The 18,896-nt window shown below is 48.0% G+C and overlaps 3 protein-coding genes and 1 pseudogene across 3 annotated transcripts; 2 read left to right on the plus strand and 2 right to left on the minus strand.

The window, feature by feature from the left end:
- Positions 1-248: 248 nt before the first annotated feature.
- LOC117857401 (purple acid phosphatase 2) lies at positions 249-4,318 on the minus strand. Its single transcript, XM_034740049.2, has 8 exons — positions 3,904-4,318; positions 2,518-2,718; positions 2,325-2,436; positions 1,955-2,181; positions 1,714-1,852; positions 1,279-1,499; positions 892-1,013; positions 249-779 (listed from the first exon to the last, which is right to left on the minus strand). The coding sequence occupies exons 1-8, from the start codon at positions 4,108-4,110 to the stop codon at positions 581-583; spliced, it is 1,428 nt and encodes a 475-aa protein (XP_034595940.1). The 5' UTR covers positions 4,111-4,318; the 3' UTR covers positions 249-580.
- Positions 4,319-5,968: 1,650 nt separating this feature from the next.
- On the plus strand, positions 5,969-8,441 carry LOC117856663 (uncharacterized; annotated as a pseudogene).
- Positions 8,442-9,628: 1,187 nt separating this feature from the next.
- LOC117856662 (protein CHUP1, chloroplastic) lies at positions 9,629-13,559 on the plus strand. Its single transcript, XM_034739012.2, has 7 exons — positions 9,629-9,955; positions 11,094-12,066; positions 12,142-12,273; positions 12,416-12,603; positions 12,706-12,817; positions 12,940-13,074; positions 13,164-13,559. The coding sequence occupies exons 2-7, from the start codon at positions 11,356-11,358 to the stop codon at positions 13,242-13,244; spliced, it is 1,359 nt and encodes a 452-aa protein (XP_034594903.1). The 5' UTR covers positions 9,629-9,955; positions 11,094-11,355; the 3' UTR covers positions 13,245-13,559.
- Positions 13,560-14,076: 517 nt separating this feature from the next.
- LOC117856664 (uncharacterized) lies at positions 14,077-16,747 on the minus strand. Its single transcript, XM_034739014.2, has 4 exons — positions 16,408-16,747; positions 16,195-16,305; positions 15,368-15,436; positions 14,077-14,494 (listed from the first exon to the last, which is right to left on the minus strand). The coding sequence occupies exons 1-4, from the start codon at positions 16,657-16,659 to the stop codon at positions 14,444-14,446; spliced, it is 483 nt and encodes a 160-aa protein (XP_034594905.1). The 5' UTR covers positions 16,660-16,747; the 3' UTR covers positions 14,077-14,443.
- Positions 16,748-18,896: the final 2,149 nt, after the last annotated feature.

An 18,896-nucleotide genomic window follows, 5' to 3' on the forward strand; every position in this document is an offset into this window, starting at 1 on the left:
CGAGAGTCGAGAACGGTGGGTGATGCAGGATTACTCCGCGCGCGGAACGGCAACGGCTCGAGCCTCCCGCGTAAAAGAGCCACGCGATTCTGCAGCACGACCCAGGTGCCCGGCATATCCAAGCGGGCAAGCGGCAGGGTGCGCGCTCCAGGGCTGCTTGCCGGCATGGACATCGGCCGGATCTCTGGTGAAAGAGAACTCGCTGCTCGCCTAACGCCGCGAATCCTCAGATTGAGGCTGCATTGCAATGCTGCGAAACCAGTGTCTCATTATTGAGTATCCCAATACGAGTACACGCAGCTCGGCAGTTCGCATGTCCACAATCCACATTCCAACATTGTCTTCACATATACTGCGATCGGCAGCGCATGCTGCCGCAGGTGAAATTTTCTTATGTACACAATCAGAGTAGAGCCACTCCGGTTCACGTTTCACACATTCTTTCTTCTTCCAACGGAGCACGAGCAGCGAACGATGAGAGCTTACTATAGAGCGACCGTGTGTTCGAGGCGATGCTTACTGATCGTGAGGAACCAAGGGCGAAGACGCAGCTGCAGGCCTGCAGCCTTCGCCTCCTCACTCACTGGGAGGCGTCGGCGGAGTCGTCCGTCGGCTGCCAGTACCGGTTGGTGAACCACATGGCGTCGGCGGCCACCGCGCTGCCGTCCTGGTTGCGGTGCCAGGTGTAGTACGCGTGCGTCCGGTTCTTGATGTCCAGGATGGCGTGCCCGAAGCTCGCCTCCCTGAAGGCCGAGTACCTCGGCTGCGGCTCCGACATGCTGCAAATTTTCGCAAGCAGAGCCAACGCATTGTTCGGTCAGGAAACGAGGGAATATATCGTAAACCATCTTCTCAAAGCTCAGAAACTAGAAATGGTGCAGCGTCGCTTACTTGGTGGCGAGTCCTTCCTGGTTCCCTCCATCGCCAATAGTGATGTAGACTGGCGCCGATTGATCAGGAACTGGAGTGCACAGGCCATTCACAACGTTGTATGCCACATTTGATACTCTGTGCTGCAATCAGAGAACATTATTCCACGTAAGAATTCAGAAACTCAGGACTGTGGTATTTTCTAAGCAGAGTACTGAAACCATGCCATGCCCATGGAACTGAAAACAGCTTTTACTGGATACAGATAAGCTCATAACTTTGTAGCAGAGTACAAAATGAAAAAAGCAGATTCATGTGATTAGCATAGTTTTCTAGAACAGCTAGAAATGAGTACTCTGAGAGAGAGTTATATTTCCAGAAAAAAGAATTTTGAGGGTAGCTGCTTACTGTCCGCTCATAGGCGTGCACATGTCCTGCAAACACAAGATCAACTTTGTACTTGACGAACCACGGCTCATACATCACCCTCATGCTTTCACCTTCCATGTAGTGATAGTTGTAGCTATTGTACCATGGAGCGTGCATGAGAACGATCAACCAGGGTGTTTCACTCCTGTTGACCTTGGGAAACTCAGCTTCAAGCCACTTGTACTGTGGAGTGTATTTTCCTGGAAAAGGAGAAATTGAAATTAAAGATAAATAGCCCTAATTTTATTGTAGCTACTAGCAAATTGCACACATGTGCATATTGGCACAATCACCCAAATGAAGCATATGGCGGAATCATTTTTACATCTACTCACCACCATAGTGTAACTTTTAATTGCGGTTCGGTAATTTGCAACAAAGAACTAAAACATCATCAGTGGAACATACACGTACCATATGATGAATATGATGCCAAGACAATAATGTAAGCAGAGGCCCTCTTGATGGAATACCAGTAAGGTGCCGTGCTACCAGAAGCTTTGTAAGGTGTGGGGTACCTGTTGCTGTATGGCTTGAATGGCTTTGTTTCACCCTGCAAATGCACAGCTGAATGAACTTCTGAATGGACATAGCATAGGTCGTGAAGTCTCTCGTTTTTAAATTGTTAAAAGCATCCAGTGAACAGACTACTTACAAGTTCAGGAGCAAAATCTATCTCATGATTTCCAGCTGTCCAGATCCATGGCTGGTAAGCGACGTTCCTCTCTACAAATCTTGCCCACGTATCCCACCTCACATTATCATGATATGGGTAGTTATCTGCATATGACAGGTCTCCGACAAATAGCACTGCCTGCGCTTTTGAATTGGACTCGTAATGAGCAAGCGTAACATTTGAGTCAAAGCTCTGGCCCAGATCACCTGCATAAATTTGAAATAGTTTCAGCGACATCAATCATTCTGATATGGAGGATTTGAGTTCTGACATCAAACTAGCAGATATGCGTAGACTGTGCTTAGTGAGATGATCGATAAGGCTATAGCCTCTGAATATTGGGAAGTACCTACGAGACCAAATGTATATGGAACATCTGGGCCGCTTTTTGGAGGGGTAATGAACCAAAACTTCCTCACTGTTTGCCCAATTCCAACAGCATAGTAATACTTTGTGTCAAACTGCAACAAAGATAAGTATCTGGGTTTCCATATAAGGGGGAAAAGGCAAATATCTGATTAAAATTTCGATGAGTTGGTTACCTCCAACTTTTTGATTGTGCAATGATGAATGTATCCTGAGGTATAGTTGTAGAACGTATACTGAGTATTCTTTCCATTTGCAGTATAGTTGAGGTTGTCCTCTGAAGTCCCGTAGACCACAGTACTCGAGCCAGGCTCACTTGTTGTTACCCATGAGATTATCATGGCTGTGCCATCGTGGTTGCCTTGTGTGATGTGAACCTTTCAGAGCACAAAATCAATCAGCGTCAGAGTGGAGATACCCCACTGACTGTATGTGAGCACAACAGCATAGCACAAAAGGAATGAACATCAATCTCATGGAAAAAGGCATCATAATATTTAATTCTATGGAGTGTGAAGTAAGATTAAGAACAAAAAAAAGTGAGAACAAAGATGCCCATGAAAGGCACCCTACAGTCCATAAGAAACAGTCAAACACAGATATATGATGGACGACCATTACAAGAGTTGCTGATAACTTTAAGAACGACTAAAACAAAACAAATTAGCGAAAAGGCTGTAACGGAAGTAGTATTTGTAACTCAAGAGCACTGAGCTCGAATCTCTAATTTGTGGCCTGGAATTACCGGATTCAGTAAGAGTGGAAAGTAGCTTGAAAAGCGTAAAATGTATATAAAAAGGACTGAAAACAAAAGGTCTGCAACCGATCCTTTACAATCATGGGATGCACTGTAAATCTATAACTTTGTATTCGTGATAGCCAAGTAGGCCAGTCAAAATGTGTCAAAAACATAGAAAAGGCCAACCAAACGCTAACAGACAAATTGGCATCTTATCTTTAGTCCCACATATTTATTTTCTGTTGACAGAATAAGAAAAATTACGGAATTAGAAGGAAGATAAAAGAAGGATAGAAGTTAGCCTTTGTAAAATGCACAAGTAAGAAGATAAGAAAACAGAAGTTGATCATTATCTGTTTATAGAAATTCAGCAACAAGTAAAAGTAATCAACTGCACGTGTACCGGAAATTAATTTTCTCGCCTCACCCTAGCTACATCACAAGGCTGAACATGTAAAATATAATGCCGCCGGACTAGCAACAATGAGGAATTAGAAGCATATCAAATGCAGTCGGTCGGAGTTAACGACACCCGCGGAATATAATCAACCACACTGTGACAAAACAAAGTGCAGATTCCTGGAAGAATCAAGGATGCTGCAGACAGGAAACATGGCACTCCGGTGTCAAGAGTCCAGACTCCGGTGACTGGCCAGCATGAAAACCGTGCGCTACAGGGCGCCAGCAGCATCCCAGAACGACGGATACGAATCATGCAGCGGGAGGGGCCGCGGAATTGTAAAAGTAAAAGCACCCGTGATGACCGTACCGTAGCACACGGCCACACGGGTGACGGGATCATCCTATCCTGCGGTGTCCGTACCTGCTCGGGCGCATTTTGGCCGGGCGGGGGGCGGAAGACGTCGGCGTCGAGCGGCATGTCGATGGCGGAGCCGAGGTGGCGGCGGTACTCGCTGGTCAGGCCGGCTCGGGCGGCGGCCACAAGCAGCAGCAACGGCAGGAGGAGGGCGGCCCAGGCGGGCGCCGCGGCGGCGCCGACCCGGCCCACGCCGTCGCCGTGCCGTCCCATTCCCGGCAGCGGCGGGAGGGCCTCCTCCGCAGTTGCGTGCTCTGCTCCTTGGCCTGGCGGCGCGGCTTCCTGGAGGCTGGACTGGAATGGGATGAGAGAACGGGAATGGGATCGCGTGTCCGATCGCGCGCTCGGAGAGGGTCAAAGCGTGCGGGGGAGACGGAGCGATGGAGAGGAGGAATGGAATATGCTGATCCGAGGTGCCAAGAAATAATTTGGAGAGGGGAGAGTGGTCCGTGGTTTGAACACGCATGCAGGGAGGAGAGGGAGTTAAGAGGTGAGAGTGATGTTTGATAGAGTTATTTGATATTTCAAGGGAGGGAGGGGTGCCAAATCTCTAGGGATCGGAGATGGTCAGGTGGAAGGAATTTTTCCCCTGCGTATTAAATTTTGCGATTTGATTTGGGAATGCGATAATCTTCTTTCTTTTATAAACATTTTGATGGTGATATTTTTTTTAGAAAATGGAGGCATCTCCGGTTTCGGAAAAAATGTATTGTTCCTCTTCCTCCTGCGCACCAGATGTTGTTTGCCTGGTTGACATATGGGTATCGTACCCTACCACAGGAGGTCCGAATCCACGATCCTTACAAGATGACGCCGATAATCCATAGGTTGGGCTACATAAGTTGTCACGCAGCTTCTACGCATAATAGAAAAGAGGTCTCACTCCCTTCCCCCTCTCTCGTACTAGTTCAGACGCTGCACATTTCAAAGTTGGGGATGGAAACCTACTTTAGTTTCAAGATTTCAACCCTCTGAATATGTGTACACCGCAGCTGTCCAAGTCCATCCAACCTATGTGTTGTAGGGTGTGTCATATGTAGTCATGCGTGCCCTTTTTGTTCGGTCCATGCCGGCGTGCACACAACCCGCCAAGTTACACCCAACACGATTGTCTCCAGCATCTCACCATCATCCGCCGCACTGCCGTTCTGCGAGAGGATTTTGGCATTGCTAGGACACTCGCTCGACGACTAGATCGATAGCAGCATAGCACTAGCAATGGTAGCATAGCGTGGGGCAATCGGCGTGCTGCCTCGTTCAACCGCTCTTGTCCGTTTCCGAGTAGTGGGGTCGTGTCGTGACCACCGCCCGGCGCCAGCCACAGTGCCGCACTGCCGCATTCTGACCGGCGGCGCTGGCGCGATGCTGCATTTCAGCATTCAGTATTTTGACGAAGGCTGCCGCACCGCTGATTTCCGTCTGCACGGTTCGATTAGTTCCCGGCTGCTGTTCATCACAGCTGTTTTCCTTTTTCTTTTCTTTTTGATCGGTGTTCATCGCAACTGTTGCTAGAATGGGAAAGTCTAAAAATGGAAATGTAATCCAGGAAGTCACCTCGAGTTTGTTGATTTCCTCAACATAAGAAGAGTGTTTTGTTGCGAAAGCCCACCGGGTAATTTGGCCCGATTCTATTCTCCCATTTTTTTTTTTGCGCGTCAACGAGGCCTCAGAAATGAACACCATTAGCAGCCCAATGCGTAGCAGGCCCATGGAGCCCACGCACCAACGCCGCACGGGGAGACTCGTTCCCCCTGGCGCCCCAGCGAGCGAGGCGGCCGCCGCGCCGGCGCCGTTGCCTGGCTAACGTGCTCCGGCCGCGCCACTCCCTGTCCTCTCGCACCTGAACGGCTGAACGGGCAGTGCTGAGTGCTGACCGCCACGCTGTTACGTGATGCTGTCCCTTGTTCTATTGTACGCAGCTCCGTAGCTGACATTTCTGGTTAGTTTTCCCCTCCTTCCCTTCCCCCCCCCCCCCCCCCCCCCCCCCCCTCCTCTTTTACTGCTTGATCGATTTCTTGCTTGCAACCTCAACCGGTCTCTTCTTGTTTTCGTTGCATCCGCAAGAGTCAGGGATTGACGCTTGACGGGAACGACCGGAACCATACCGGTACGGAACGAAAGTCTCGACGGTGCCATTCCTGACGGAACGGAGCGAAAGGAAAAGAGAGCACCTCTCGTCCTCTCCGCCATCCCTCGGTCCCTCGGGCTGTGCAAAAGACGCACGCGGCACGCGGGCACACAGTGACACAGACGGCGCACTCCCACTGACTGACTGAGACACACTCCCACTCCACCCCTCCCTGCCTCCCGCAGAGAAGGACCATCTCGTGGCCGAGCTTGCTCTAGCACTCGCGGCGGCGGCGGCGAGCAGAAGGAGAAGAAGAGGGCGTTTCTTGCTGGGGCTGGCGGTATGGCCAGGGCGTCGATGGCGGCGCTGCTCTTTCTCCACATCCTCCTTTCTCCCTTCGCAGAGGAGACGACGGCTGCTGCTGCAGGTAACCCCTCTTTGTTTCTGAAGATTTCAATGCCTGCTTCCACCACCTGTCTGCAACGGAATTGTGTAACTGGATCGACCGTGCAGCTAGCTAGGTTGTAGGCTAATTGATTATCTGCTCCAATTTCTCCGCGCGCGGATCTTAATTATTCAGTCCACGTAATACTTGTTTCGTGTTGCTATTACTACACTTACCATCCAGGCATTTTAACTACTTGTCTGGTGTCTGTTGCGCACGAATCTTAATTGGTTACAGGCACAGGCATTTTATTCGGTGGTATTTATTTTGCTGGGGAGATTCCTCTGTTTCCCTTTCATGATAGTGCCATCTTGTTTTGGGAATGTGTAGTGTACTTCTTGTTCTAGGTTTGAGGTCGCTCGTTTTCCTGTTTAAACCTTCTTTTTCTTTTGCGAGAGGACGGTCTCTGTAATTCAGTAATTGTACCTGTATTTCTGGGCAATACTTGCAATACACGTTCAGAAAAAGAAAAGAAAAGAAATGGGCGAACATCCCATCTCTTCCTGTATTTCTGGGCTGAGCTATTTCTGGATTGATGATATCCATGAGTGATACTTGGTTGACTGAACTCCATGAGTGATTCTTGGCTGACTGAATTCAACTCAAGTGCAATCGTTGCGTTGTGCAGGTAAACCAAACATTGTCCATGATGACCTGAATCCGGTCCAGGTGACCAACCCCATCACAACAGTCCCCTCCACGAACCCAACGCCCACGATTATCACCGTGCCTTCCACAAATCCTACCATCACCATCCCTTCCTTGAACCCTCTGCCCACACCTATCACCGACAACCCTCCTTCCACAGCGCCGCCGGTTCCAGTCATATATCCACTGCCAACGCCTTCGACCACCTCCCCACCGACTGTGCCGGTCACCAATCCCACTGTAACCACGCCGTCCACTTTCCCTCCATCGGCACCATTCACCAACCTAAACCCGACACCGCCTCCTGCTCAAATAATCACAGCTCCAGCTGTGTCCGGCCAGCAATTCTGGTGCGTGGTCAAGGCTGCTGGCTCAAGCGAAGCTGCACTCCAGAATGCACTGGACTACGCATGCGGCATTGGGAAAGCAGATTGCTCGGCGATTCAGCCATCAGGGAGCTGCTACTATCCAAATACTCTCCAGGCCCATGCCTCCTATGCTTTCAACTCCTATTACCAGAGGAATCCTGCACCTTCAAGCTGTGACTTTGGGGGGACGGCAATGCTCGTCACTGCTAATCCAAGTAGGAATAACTTCCTCTTCTCTTGGTTCCAGCTAAATCATATTGGAGTACTCCTTTTTTCTATTTAGTGTTCTCAATGATTTTATTGCTATCTCTTCATTGTAGGCTCAGGGAGCTGTGTCTTTCCATCCTTATCAAGGTGAAATTTGAATAGCTGCATTGTGATAGCATGGAACCTTTGCATGTGTCTGTGGCAACGATGCATTGATATGTGAATATTATGTTCTATCTTTGCAGCTCTACTGTTGGATACAATCCTGCCACCACTACCACTCCATTGCCATCATCATCTGGTTCCGATTCTGGATCACCAGTGCTGAATGCTAGCGGGACAGGCTTTTCAGAACCATCCGAGTTTGGCCCGGACATCCCAGGAGCAGTTGACACGGGCGATGCTTGGAGGTCAATCAAGCCGCTCCACTGGTTATGGGCAGCCCTGGTCTGGATTCTGCATTTTGTGCGCACATAGAAGGAATGGTTTGGAAACATGAAGTAGCAGCTAGAGAGCTAGAAAGGTAGAGAATCAGGCGGTCAGGCCTTAGCCTGACTAAGTTTGTGGATGTATGAAGTATGTTGATTGATAATTAGGGCATTTGTATGGTACTCCGGTTAGTAGTAGGAACTGGGAACTAAGTAATCCTTATGGATGCTCATGCAGTCACCCTGACTGTTCACTCAGTAGAGTAGATGTAGCTGCTGCTAGTTGTAATGCAAGTACTGTTTTGCCTCCAATTGATCTAAAAAACCTCCTATGGGCGACTGAGCTGAGCAACTAATGAATGCATGGTCGTTTTGTTTTAGCTGCTGGTCTGCGTGTACAGCGTAGCCTGTACAGATAAAAAGGGAAGGGAAATCTCAATAAACGGACTCCATGGTGATTGATTTTGGGGTGCTCTGTTGCTGTAATTGGTTTGGTTGGTTCCAACTGATTCTAGGAGGCTACGAGGACTGGTGGAGGCATGGAGCAGGCTTGGCTGGTAGAGGGAAGTGAGTAAGGTATCTTCATCTTTATTCTAAAGCCTGCTTAAAGAGTTCTTTTTGTGCGTTCCTAATTGTGTTGATATGCACTTGTGCTAGTTAATTTCTCGAGGCTAGCAGCTGTCGAGACAGAATTTCTACATGTGTTCAAACTTTAATCGAAAAGCCTTCATCACCAAATACCACTCCCTCCTTATTTTTCTCCATCTTTGTTTACTTGCTCCACTAACAACACCTACATGTACCCACCTAACTACCTAGCTGTCTATGCAACTCTAAAAGAAAAGGGATGTGGTACGCCCTGAAATTCCTATGCACTTTCTTCCACTCATATATGGTGTTCAGCTTTGCTTCAGATAGTGTTACATACTGTTGTCATACATCCAGAACAGCAAGATAAGGTAGCTAGTAGGTACACTAGACTCCCAACAGCATTGCATAAAGTTGAAGAGTTGCATAATCTGCAGCATGATATATAACAATACAGACGTATCCATCAGTATTTCTTTTTTTCTTTTTTCTTTTTTTTGAGATCGCTAGAGTTGAAATTGGACTTTCTATTTTTATCTATTTTTTAACAGAAGCCTAGAACATATTGGTCAATGGCCATTGCTGAAAATGTATGAGCTGATAGTGGCATCAGTTTTTTTTTTCAGTTGTCAGCATAACATGTGCCTAGGAAAGCACTAACAATTTCATGACATCAGATCAAAGCGCGTGCTGATATGTGCATAATTATTTTCTTTCCTGTGATTAGCAGGAAACCTTAGACATCACAAATGTTCAATTGAGTGCCTTTTCAGTTGAACCATCACAACATTTAGGTGATCTATCTTGGCAACTTTCATGCCCAACACTAACCACAGGCTACTCAGGTTAGCTGTACTGCTAGCTTTATTTTATATCTTTTTTTTATCTAGAACAGTAATCAGTGAAGCTAGGGCATCTTTCAGAGACGTCTTACAAAGTCGGGATTCAGCTACCTGTACTGAGTACTGACAAATAAGCAACACATAATTAAGACTGCTGTGCCGTTTTCTTGCTCAAAAACTGCTCCGAATTGTTTAAGCTTTCGATGGGTTGATATATGGTTGAGCCATCAGTAGTGCTGTGAATGGAGGGATTTCTGTTGTTCCATCGAAATGCCGCACCTACTTTCCCACTGTCTCCAACAGCTAACTTTGTTGTTTGCTGCCAGCTATAAGTAGCACCAGGCAAGGCAATTCTCCACTGATTCCCATAGTTTAGAGCTGGGCTTCGCATTCCACAAAATCCAATTGCCTGCCTCCTTCTTCCCTGTTGTACAATTTTGCAGATCGAATATGAACCATCTCTTGTGAGTAACTTTTCTTCATCTTGTTCTTGTTTTTTTTTTCTTTTTTCTTTTTGGCAAAAGACCACAAGTAGTTGGTTCCTGGTTCTTGTTTCAATGATGAATTAATAGGTCTAGCAAGGGTGGTTGAGACCTGATGCAGATTTTTGTTTGGAGGATGATTTTTCAGTTCAGCGAATGGGGTTGGTCTACCATGCTTGCATGTTTCATGATTTTGCCATTGCTTAAAGTACAATACTAACTACTCTTATGAGTTGATCGAAAGAGTTTGTTTTGTCAGTTATGAATGCAAGGGAGAGCCCCTAGCTAGCTTACTTCTTTTTTATCTTGGCAATTAATCAGAAGAGAACTAGCAATCATGTTCGGTAACCGCCTAAGTAGCAGTCATTAACTGGCTGTCCATCTTTCTGAAAGTGGTGTGTTGTCTGTGTATATATGGGTGAGATTGTCAAATTGGTGCGAATTGATTGATAATTTACTAGCATATGTAGATCAGATGTAGGATATGCATCCATCTGATCTGATCTGATTACTTGCATATGGAGTCCTAGGTACCATGAATGGATGTCCTCTGGGCCATGTTTAGTTACTCCCAACTCCCAACTTTGACACTATGCAAAAAGAAGATTCCCCATCACATCAAACTTGCGGTACATGCATGGAGTACTAAATGTAGATGAAATTAAAAACTAATTGCACAGTTTTGTTGTACTTTGCGAGACGAATCTTTTGAGCCTAATTAGTCAATATTTAGACAATAATTCACAAATACAAACGAAACGCTACAGTGTGCTACAGTGCTGTAACAGTAATTTAGCACCTCCCAAATTCCCCAACTAAACAAGGCCCTGTTATAGTTACCTATCCCTCCCAATTCCATTTCACAATCTCACATAAATGCTGGGCCATGCTTTTACCAGCAAGCAAGCAAGCATTCATTTCATGACCATGGCTGCTGGACCTGAATATTCATGTTCATGTTGCTCTGTTCCCTTCGTCGGCAGCAGAGCTCTCGTGGCTTGTCTGTTGATTGCGCCCATGCTGCCTGTACATTACTGCAGATTTACACCCAATTTACCCTTTCTTATATCGCAAAATGAACAGCTTTGTTTTTTTTCCTGTTATGAATATTGACCTGCAGTGCATATAGTTGAATATCACGGTGACAGCAGCCGAGCAGTCACTCGAAACGCTCAGCGAAGTAAAATATGCTTCTCCCTCACATGGCGCATCCAGCGAGAGCTAGTCTGGCCGGTCCTTGTCAACGGCCTGTCCCGCTGCTGCTTTGTTTCTAGCTCATTGGAGGAGCTCAGCGATCTGCATTCCATCGCCAGCAGAGGTAGCGCTACTGCACTGCTGAATCTAGATCGCATCAACCAACCCAAGAATCGCCGGTAGCCAGCATGAAGCAACAGGTCGTGAGCAGCAACGGCAGCTCGCCGTCGCCGTCTCCGGCGGCCGCACGAACGCGGGCACCAAGACCGCCGCCGCCCAACGTCAGGCAACCTCCTGCCGCTCTAGGCGCGAAGGCCAGGCCAAGAACCACCACCTCCTCCACCATGGCGGCGGCAGCAGCGAGGAGGCAGCTGCCCGTGCCTGTGCCTGTGCCTGTGAGGAGGGTCATGAGCGCCAAGGACAAAGAGGAGCCCGATCACAAGAAGGAGACGGTCGAGGAGGAGGTGGTGCGCCTGCGCGGAGAGGTGGAGGCCCTGCGCAGGGAGGTGCAGCGCCTGCTCCGTCTCAACGCCGACCTGGCCCTTGTTCAGACTCAGAGAGGGCAGAGCAAGGCCATCGGCGGCAGTGATCTGCCACAGCAGCAGCAAGACAAACATGATCCTGCAACCAACAGGACACAGCCTCCCAACAAGGCTCCCGGGGGAGTCCCTGCGCGGCCGCCACCGCCGCCGCCGCCGCCGCCACCACGGCAGAAAAAGCCGCAAGGCCCTTCAGCTCCGAGCACGAGCCCGGTGAGCAAGGCGACTGCGGTGGTTGACATGTACAACTCGCTGACCAGCAACAAGAAGCCGCAGCAGCAAATAGACAGAGGCAGAAGCCATCATCACCACAGCAGCATTGTTGGGGAGCTGCAGAACCGCTCCAGGCACCTGTTAGCGGTGCGTCACCATCGTTTGGTTTTCTGAAATTGAATTCGCTCCTCAGGCAATTTACCACCATTGTCGTTTTCTTAGATCAAAGCAGATGTCGAAACAAAAGCAGAGCTCATTGAAGATCTCATCAAGAAAATCCACACTAGCACCTACACCGACGTGGAGCAAGTGCTTACCTTTGTGGACTGGCTGGATCAACAACTTTCTACTCTGGTATGTTTTTCTGAGAAAAAGCAAAGCTGCATGCCCTCGCATTTCCTTCTCCATGTAGTAATGCAATGTATGAATCCACTTTTGTTCTTCAATGACTTATTATCGATGTAACCTATGCGCCAAATTATCCACAATTTTGCAGTCTGATGAGACAGCCGTCTTGAAGCACTTCAACTGGCCAGAGAGGAAAGCCGACGCGCTCCGGGAAGCAGCATCCGAATACCGGCATCTGAAGTGCCTTCTAACAGACATCTCTTCCTTGAACGACGACGCTGGCAGCCCTTCACCCTGCGACGCCACTCTCAGGAAGATCTCCATGTTGCTAGACAAGTACGCATGGCTACGGCAATAACAGAAGTTTTCTGCACTGATGTGCAAATGTTTCGCTAATGCTAACCAGTTCAAGATACGGTACGATCTGCTGCTTTCCAGATTGGAGAAGAGCATGAGCAGGCTGGTGAATCTGAGGAGCTCGGCGATGCCGTCCTACAAGGAGCTGAGGATCCCGACTTACTGGATGCTTGATTCAGGGGTTGCTGCAAAGGTCCTCTGTCAAGCTCTGGCTATAGTCTCCCTTTCCTTCTGTTGTGACATATGCGAATGAACTATCAGTGACAGCCCATCAGGTGGGTTGGAGACTTGGAGTAACATGTTTACGCTGTGCAGATGAGGTTGGCATCGGTGAACCTGGCGAAGATGTACACGAAGAGGGTCCTCAAGGAACTGGATGGCAGGGATACGGCTGGGAACGAGGCTGCTCTGGTCGCGCAGAGCGTGCGCTTCATCTACAGGGTCCACCAGGTTCGCCACGCTCTTCATGCATCTTTCTCAAACCCTTTGATGTCTGAGAATCATGGATGCAGTAATTTCTATATATGATGGTTTTGTAGTTTGCTGGAGGGCTCGACTGTGAAGCGATGCACGCCTTTGAAGAGCTGAGGAGGCGGGCTCGTCCGGTCTCCTCTTCTTAGCTGCATCTACCTACATGGACATGGTGGAGGTCAAGAGTCAAGCCCTCCACTCGATTACGCCTCTTTGTGTAACAATATACTCCTAAGAACATCGGCGGCCTTTGCCAGGGAGCAAAGCACCGTTGATCCTTGAAATCCAGAGCTGAAAAGGGCGGATTGGTGCGAGATTTTCCCTGGATTCATGCGCCGCTCTCGACATTTTCGTTGCGGCCCACGTCTCATCGAAGGGCTTGTACAATGGAATGTAATGGAGACGGCTATGAGTTGGTTTAAGCACCCACAGATTTCCAATGCTAATCGTAGTTGAGGCGCTAACCTCCAGTGCTAAGCACGTTGAAACGGGTAGCCTCCGCGAGCGTTCCCTCCTTCCACGGCCTCGGGTTGCCATGTCCTAACGCGAAATGGGCGACGGGCGTGGAACTGCAATGCTTGCGAGCAACACCAAGCACGGCTCAGTGAGCGCACCGTGCACGCTCTGGATAAAGAGGTGCCAGTTGTGTGGCCAGGTCGGGACGATGTCCAGCCGAGATAGGCAACGCCATCTCTGTTAGATTTCGTTTAGCAATCGATTCCATGCTTGCCCGCGATCCGCCGCGATACCATGCGTGAACGCGACAGGAAGATTGTGTGGGCCTCCCGCAAGGGCATCCAGATCTTACACGAACATTTGGCTGGAAACTACAGGGGACTAGGGGAGCAAACAAGTTCACAACTCCCCCCGCAGAACCAGATGCAAACAAGGAACTCCGACGATAACTCGCCACCACATGTGGCTTGCGGTTGAAAAGTGAGAACAAAATAAACAGATCTAGCAACTGAACAGATTGTGAACTGTCGTAAAGAGGATTTTTTTTAACCAGTTTCCTTGGCACCTGACGATATTCTTTTTTCCTCAGTGGATATCTTTTTTTTCCTCAGTGGATCAACGTTTGATGATCATTAAAGAAGTATTACACGCAAAGCACTTACACTGGCGGAGGCTGCGCCCGGGCTCCGTGCAGAACTACTACTCACTAATCGTTACCGTGCCCCCGATGCCATATCTCGTCCCATCAGGCGATGTGGCTCGAGATAGGCAAAAGAATGTGGTTTCTCTCATTGGATCTTCTTCTGATTTCCTATCATTCGGGTCTTGTAACTTCAGCAAGCAGGAGGATGCAACAACAGCTGGCATTGGACGGAACTGATCTGCCATGCGCCTAATTGTTTGCCATAGATGAGTCCATAACACTGCATGACTTGTCCATGAACTGCAAAAGTGCAGAAGAGCTAAATTAGGGAAGGAATCACCAATGTAACATTGTAACTTCTTGACATAGGCAATAATAACAAGGTGAGAATCAAGATTCATTTTTCACAGGAAGACAGTAACTACCATCTGACGTTGCAACTGTCTCCTTGGGTATGAATTTGAGTAGAGCATAAGACCATATATGATCCAATTCAACATTGTAAAATTGATTGACAGAAACAGGTCTGCATATGCCCTAATAGAGGTAGAAGAACCCAAATGATACACAGCCGACTCCAAACAGTGGATGAGCTCAAGACCATGGGCCCAACAAGAGCCAACAGTTTAAGAGCCGAAGACCACATACGTAGGGCTTTTCCAACCACGATCAATACTTGACATATGAGAGTTAAATCCCAAATTTGCAAATACCATTAGAAACAAGGCTCTTGAAATGCTAGATAGAAGGACATGACCAGTTTATACATCGTGGCACTCAACAAGTTTGTTCTACTCAGGATGTTGAAAACACCAGAACACGCAAGGACGATGTATGATACCTACAATGCTTAACGTACAACTGCACAAATGCTCTGATGGAGTATCTACCTCATTGATAACTACATGTCCTACTTATCTTTCTTGGGTTATTGCAAATAAGTTGTCATGTGCCTACACATTGTGAATCCTGTAAGAGGCACAGGAAAATACTGAACAGAAGGCTCTGGGAGGACTAGAAGGTTATACGCTTTAGAAGACTTAGAAGATTATAGAGTGACCTAACATATATTGGCACGAACTCAGATTTTGTAGACGGGTATTTAATAATCAAACAAATAGTGCATTTGTAGAAAGAAACAAACGTATGGAAAAGTCTGCTGCTATGTCTTACCTTTTTCATAGAATGTAACTCCCGTCCAAAAGGCTCTAGGAACTTCAAATCTATATCAAGGGGCCAAACCTGCATAAAGAAAAAAAGGTATTTAATAATGTATAACAAATTTATAGTTCATCAAATGTAAAAGGCTGGACAGGCAATGTATTCCAGTACTCAAACACCATAATATGAACTGATTTATAGAATGTATTTTGCATCTCTAATGCAGTTCACATGACCCATGTACTTGCCAATTAACACTCTGAACAACAGGGTTTTCTTACTAATTAGAACAGCACCCTTCGATAATGAAAGACGGGTTTCATAAACATGATCATGAAAGTGTGAGATGCACGATCAGCATTCAATAATCTCCCCCAGGACTAAGGTTTCTATTCTCTAAGATAGAATTAGAATAACTACAGTACACTATGAAGAATTGCGAAGCTGTACCAAGTATCAACCATTATCAGTTACAAGGAAGGTAGTTTCCCACAACCAAATAAACTGACACATGACTCCATGAATGCTTTATATTATGCGTTTCTTTCTCGTTATATGTACTATGACGAAAACAACAAAAATCGACCACACCACCTGTCCAATAGCAAGCGAGGTTGCAAGGCATGTCAGTTGATGATCAGATCAATGACAACTGACGATGAAATCAACGATCTACCACAAGCCCAGAAGGTCAGGGCTTCCAAGCAGGGCACGTAATTGAGCGAAATCAGCCGCGAGTACCATCACGAAACAGCCTTAAGACCATCGAATAACTAATAGCTACACCGATCACATATGAATCACGGTGGAATTTCTAACATACTAGGAGCAAGATGTACCTTGAGGCCCATGAGCCTTAGTGGCGCCTGCTGCCCGGGTACGATGCACTCTGGCCCGGCTGCCTCAGCGAACGCCTCCATGGCCAGCCCCTCCCCGATCGGATCCGGATGCTGCGGAGAAACCAACCAGCCTCCAGAATTAGCCTCCCCACCACCAAACTTTAACCCAAACCAAACCGCAATCAAGCCAGGCGACGACGGGTGCGCACGTACCTTCATGACGGCGAGGGCGTAGGCGGCGGAGTCGTCCTGCGCGGCGACGCGGAGGACGGGCGCGTGGTGGATGCGCGGGACGGGCCGGATCCCCTGGCCCCCCGCAGCGGTGGCGCGCCAGGGCGCGTCGTCGCCCGCGAGGAGCGGCCGCTTGGAGCCGGCGTGGGGGGACACGGACGAGGCCGCGGGGGCGGTGGTGGCCGCCGGGAGGGCGGCCGGTGAGGAGGTGGTGGTGGTGGTGAGGGACGCCATCGGATAAGGCGGAGGGCCGAGAGGGAAGCGTTCCGCTTGCGTGTTGGGCTCGCTCGCGCTGTGGTGAGGCGAGAGGCGAGAGACGGGAGCGGGTGGGGGGAGGGATCTTTTATTAACCGCGGGCGGGGGAGGTGGGGTTGAGTCGGTCGGTCCGAGCCAGCCGACGCGGTGCGTGTGTGGTTCGGCTTCGAGGAAGGGACGGGGACGCCGGGTGGTGGTTGGCTGGTTGCGCTGATGGGTCAATGACGGGTGGGGCAGGGGCCTTGTAGTTGTAGGGATCGATGGATTATTAGACGGGTACGTATTGTTTTCGCAGGAAGAGTTCGAGTTTGATTGGATGTTCGGCAAGCAAAGAGAGGATGATCTCTCAAGGTTCTCCAAATTGATAAAAAATGGTCGGAGATCGATGCTGCTTAAGTTATCCTAAATTGTACCTTACATATCCTTCTGATACATATCCTTCTGATAATGTGAACACGATGTTTTTAACATATTTCTCACTTTTAGTTAAACTTTAAAAGATAATCGCAAATACGCTCACATACACAAACTAAGCGTGCAAGTGGTAAGGTTCCTTGTGGTAGAGCCTGCCCACCAGAATCCTTGATTCGGCAGTGTTACTTGCATTTTGCTAGATTTATTCAAAGGTATGCAGATGGACTTGCCCTCCGCGCTCGCCCATGATGTGTAATCTTTCTCGTATGTACGTGATCATTCGTCATCCTAACAGGCTGGTGCTCGTGCGCCATCCTGGTGGGCTCCGGAGTCTTCATGGTCTACATCTTCGGGCGCGTCTTGCACCACACGCTCGAGTTCAAGCGATCGTGCCCGCGTACGAGGGGCTTGACGACCTAGCGTCAGTCGGTGTGGGCACGACGCCCACTTTCCACGTCGACAACAGGTGTGCCCCTCTCGCGCGCCGCCCTCCCGGGGTTCTGCTTATGCGTGCCAGGGCGGAGCGTCGGGACCGTGCCCGCCGAGCTATGTAGGAGTTTACCGGCTACGACATTTGTGCCCATGCTGGTGTGGTTGTGCCCGCGCTTCTCCGTTGTTGATACCAAGCATAGTCTAGATGGCTTGATTACTCCCATGGTTATTCCTCCCATTGTGTGAGCACCCAGCGTTTTAGTCCGCGTGACAATGTTCCAGCTGTTTACTTGTGCGTGATATAGCTGTTTGGCATGTACTCCCTCCATCCCGCAAAGAGTATCTCTTTAGTTTGTCAAACCATCTTATGTTTGACCAAGTTTATATAAAAATATATCAATGCTTTTGATGTCTAGCAAGTTTCATTAGATTCGTTTATATTTTCATAGCATACATATTTAGCGTTATAAATATTGATATTCTTCATTGTAAACTTAATCAAACTTACAACAGTTTGACTTATAACAAACTTAAATGGACACTCTTTGCGGGACGGAGGGAGTACATGTCCACCTGTGGCCTTTTCCAATGTCCAAAGTCTAATCTAATGTCTAAACATCGGACTAATTATTGATTCACTAAATAACTGGTTCACCGGTTCCACCGTAGTATATAAGATCTGCCGTCCAACCGGTTCGCAGTGGTCCAATTGCACCAGCTAGCATCACCGGCTCATGATTTTTACGGTTTAAATGGTGAACTATTCTGTTTTCTAGGTTCCCAATGCTGCAATTTTTTTATGCATGGATAAAAAGTTCGATGCGCTAGGAAATTCAGAGACGAAAGAGGACTTTCCCAAAGTTGACGCCCATGAATCTTAATGTTGAAGCAAATTGCACGTTCAAAGTCAATCTTCTCAGGGAAATGGTTTGGACTTTGGAGCTGCATCTGCATCACATGCTGTACAAGCATAACGAGAGCATTAACTAGACTAGGAGGGTCCTTCCGTCTCAAGTCTTCAGTATTTTAACACCGTCTAGGTAATGTATACTCTCACTCTACGTGTTTTTTTTCTTTTTGAGAAAAATCGTGGACCAATAAAAGCCTCGATCGTACCGTCTTATATGCCATTCCGTTTGAAAATTTACCATGGTATTAGCTTTCACATATACGATTGAAACCTCAAGTAGGTTATGAAAGTATCGATCTTATGTGACACACTGTGAGTCCGTGACGGTGTCATGCCCACGTGTCAGTAATCGAACCATCATTTCCTTCATGTGGCACTTGGTCGGACATGAATGTACTCATGCAGTCATGCTGCTTCTAATATTAATACCTCTCAGTTTGTTCTATATCAAAATATCTTA

The sequence above is a fragment of the Setaria viridis genome, chromosome 5 (assembly GCF_005286985.2).
Source record: "Setaria viridis chromosome 5, Setaria_viridis_v4.0, whole genome shotgun sequence".
NCBI lineage: Eukaryota > Viridiplantae > Streptophyta > Magnoliopsida > Poales > Poaceae > Setaria > Setaria viridis.

What these genes read in the sequence shown, in the direction of transcription:
- LOC117857401 (XM_034740049.2), bottom strand. Translation starts at nt 4,110, where the DNA reads ATGGGACGGCACGGCGACGGCGTGGGCCGGGTCGGCGCCGCCGCGGCG. An exon ending in GCCAAAATGCGCCCGAGCAG is followed by an intron (nt 2,719 to 3,903) that starts GTACGGACACCG and finishes GTGCTCTGAAAG; the next exon opens with GTTCACATCACACAAGGCAA. An exon ending in TAGATTTTGCTCCTGAACTT is followed by an intron (nt 1,853 to 1,954) that starts GTAAGTAGTCTG and finishes GTGCATTTGCAG; the next exon opens with GGTGAAACAAAGCCATTCAA.
- LOC117856662 (XM_034739012.2), top strand. Translation starts at nt 11,356, where the DNA reads ATGAAGCAACAGGTCGTGAGCAGCAACGGCAGCTCGCCGTCGCCGTCT. An exon ending in ATCTCCATGTTGCTAGACAA is followed by an intron (nt 12,604 to 12,705) that starts GTACGCATGGCT and finishes GCTGCTTTCCAG; the next exon opens with ATTGGAGAAGAGCATGAGCA. An exon ending in TCATCTACAGGGTCCACCAG is followed by an intron (nt 13,075 to 13,163) that starts GTTCGCCACGCT and finishes ATGGTTTTGTAG; the next exon opens with TTTGCTGGAGGGCTCGACTG.
- LOC117856664 (XM_034739014.2), bottom strand. Translation starts at nt 16,659, where the DNA reads ATGGCGTCCCTCACCACCACCACCACCTCCTCACCGGCCGCCCTCCCG. An exon ending in ACGCCCTCGCCGTCATGAAG is followed by an intron (nt 16,306 to 16,407) that starts GTACGTGCGCAC and finishes GTTTCTCCGCAG; the next exon opens with CATCCGGATCCGATCGGGGA. An exon ending in TAAGGCTCATGGGCCTCAAG is followed by an intron (nt 15,437 to 16,194) that starts GTACATCTTGCT and finishes TTCTTTATGCAG; the next exon opens with GTTTGGCCCCTTGATATAGA.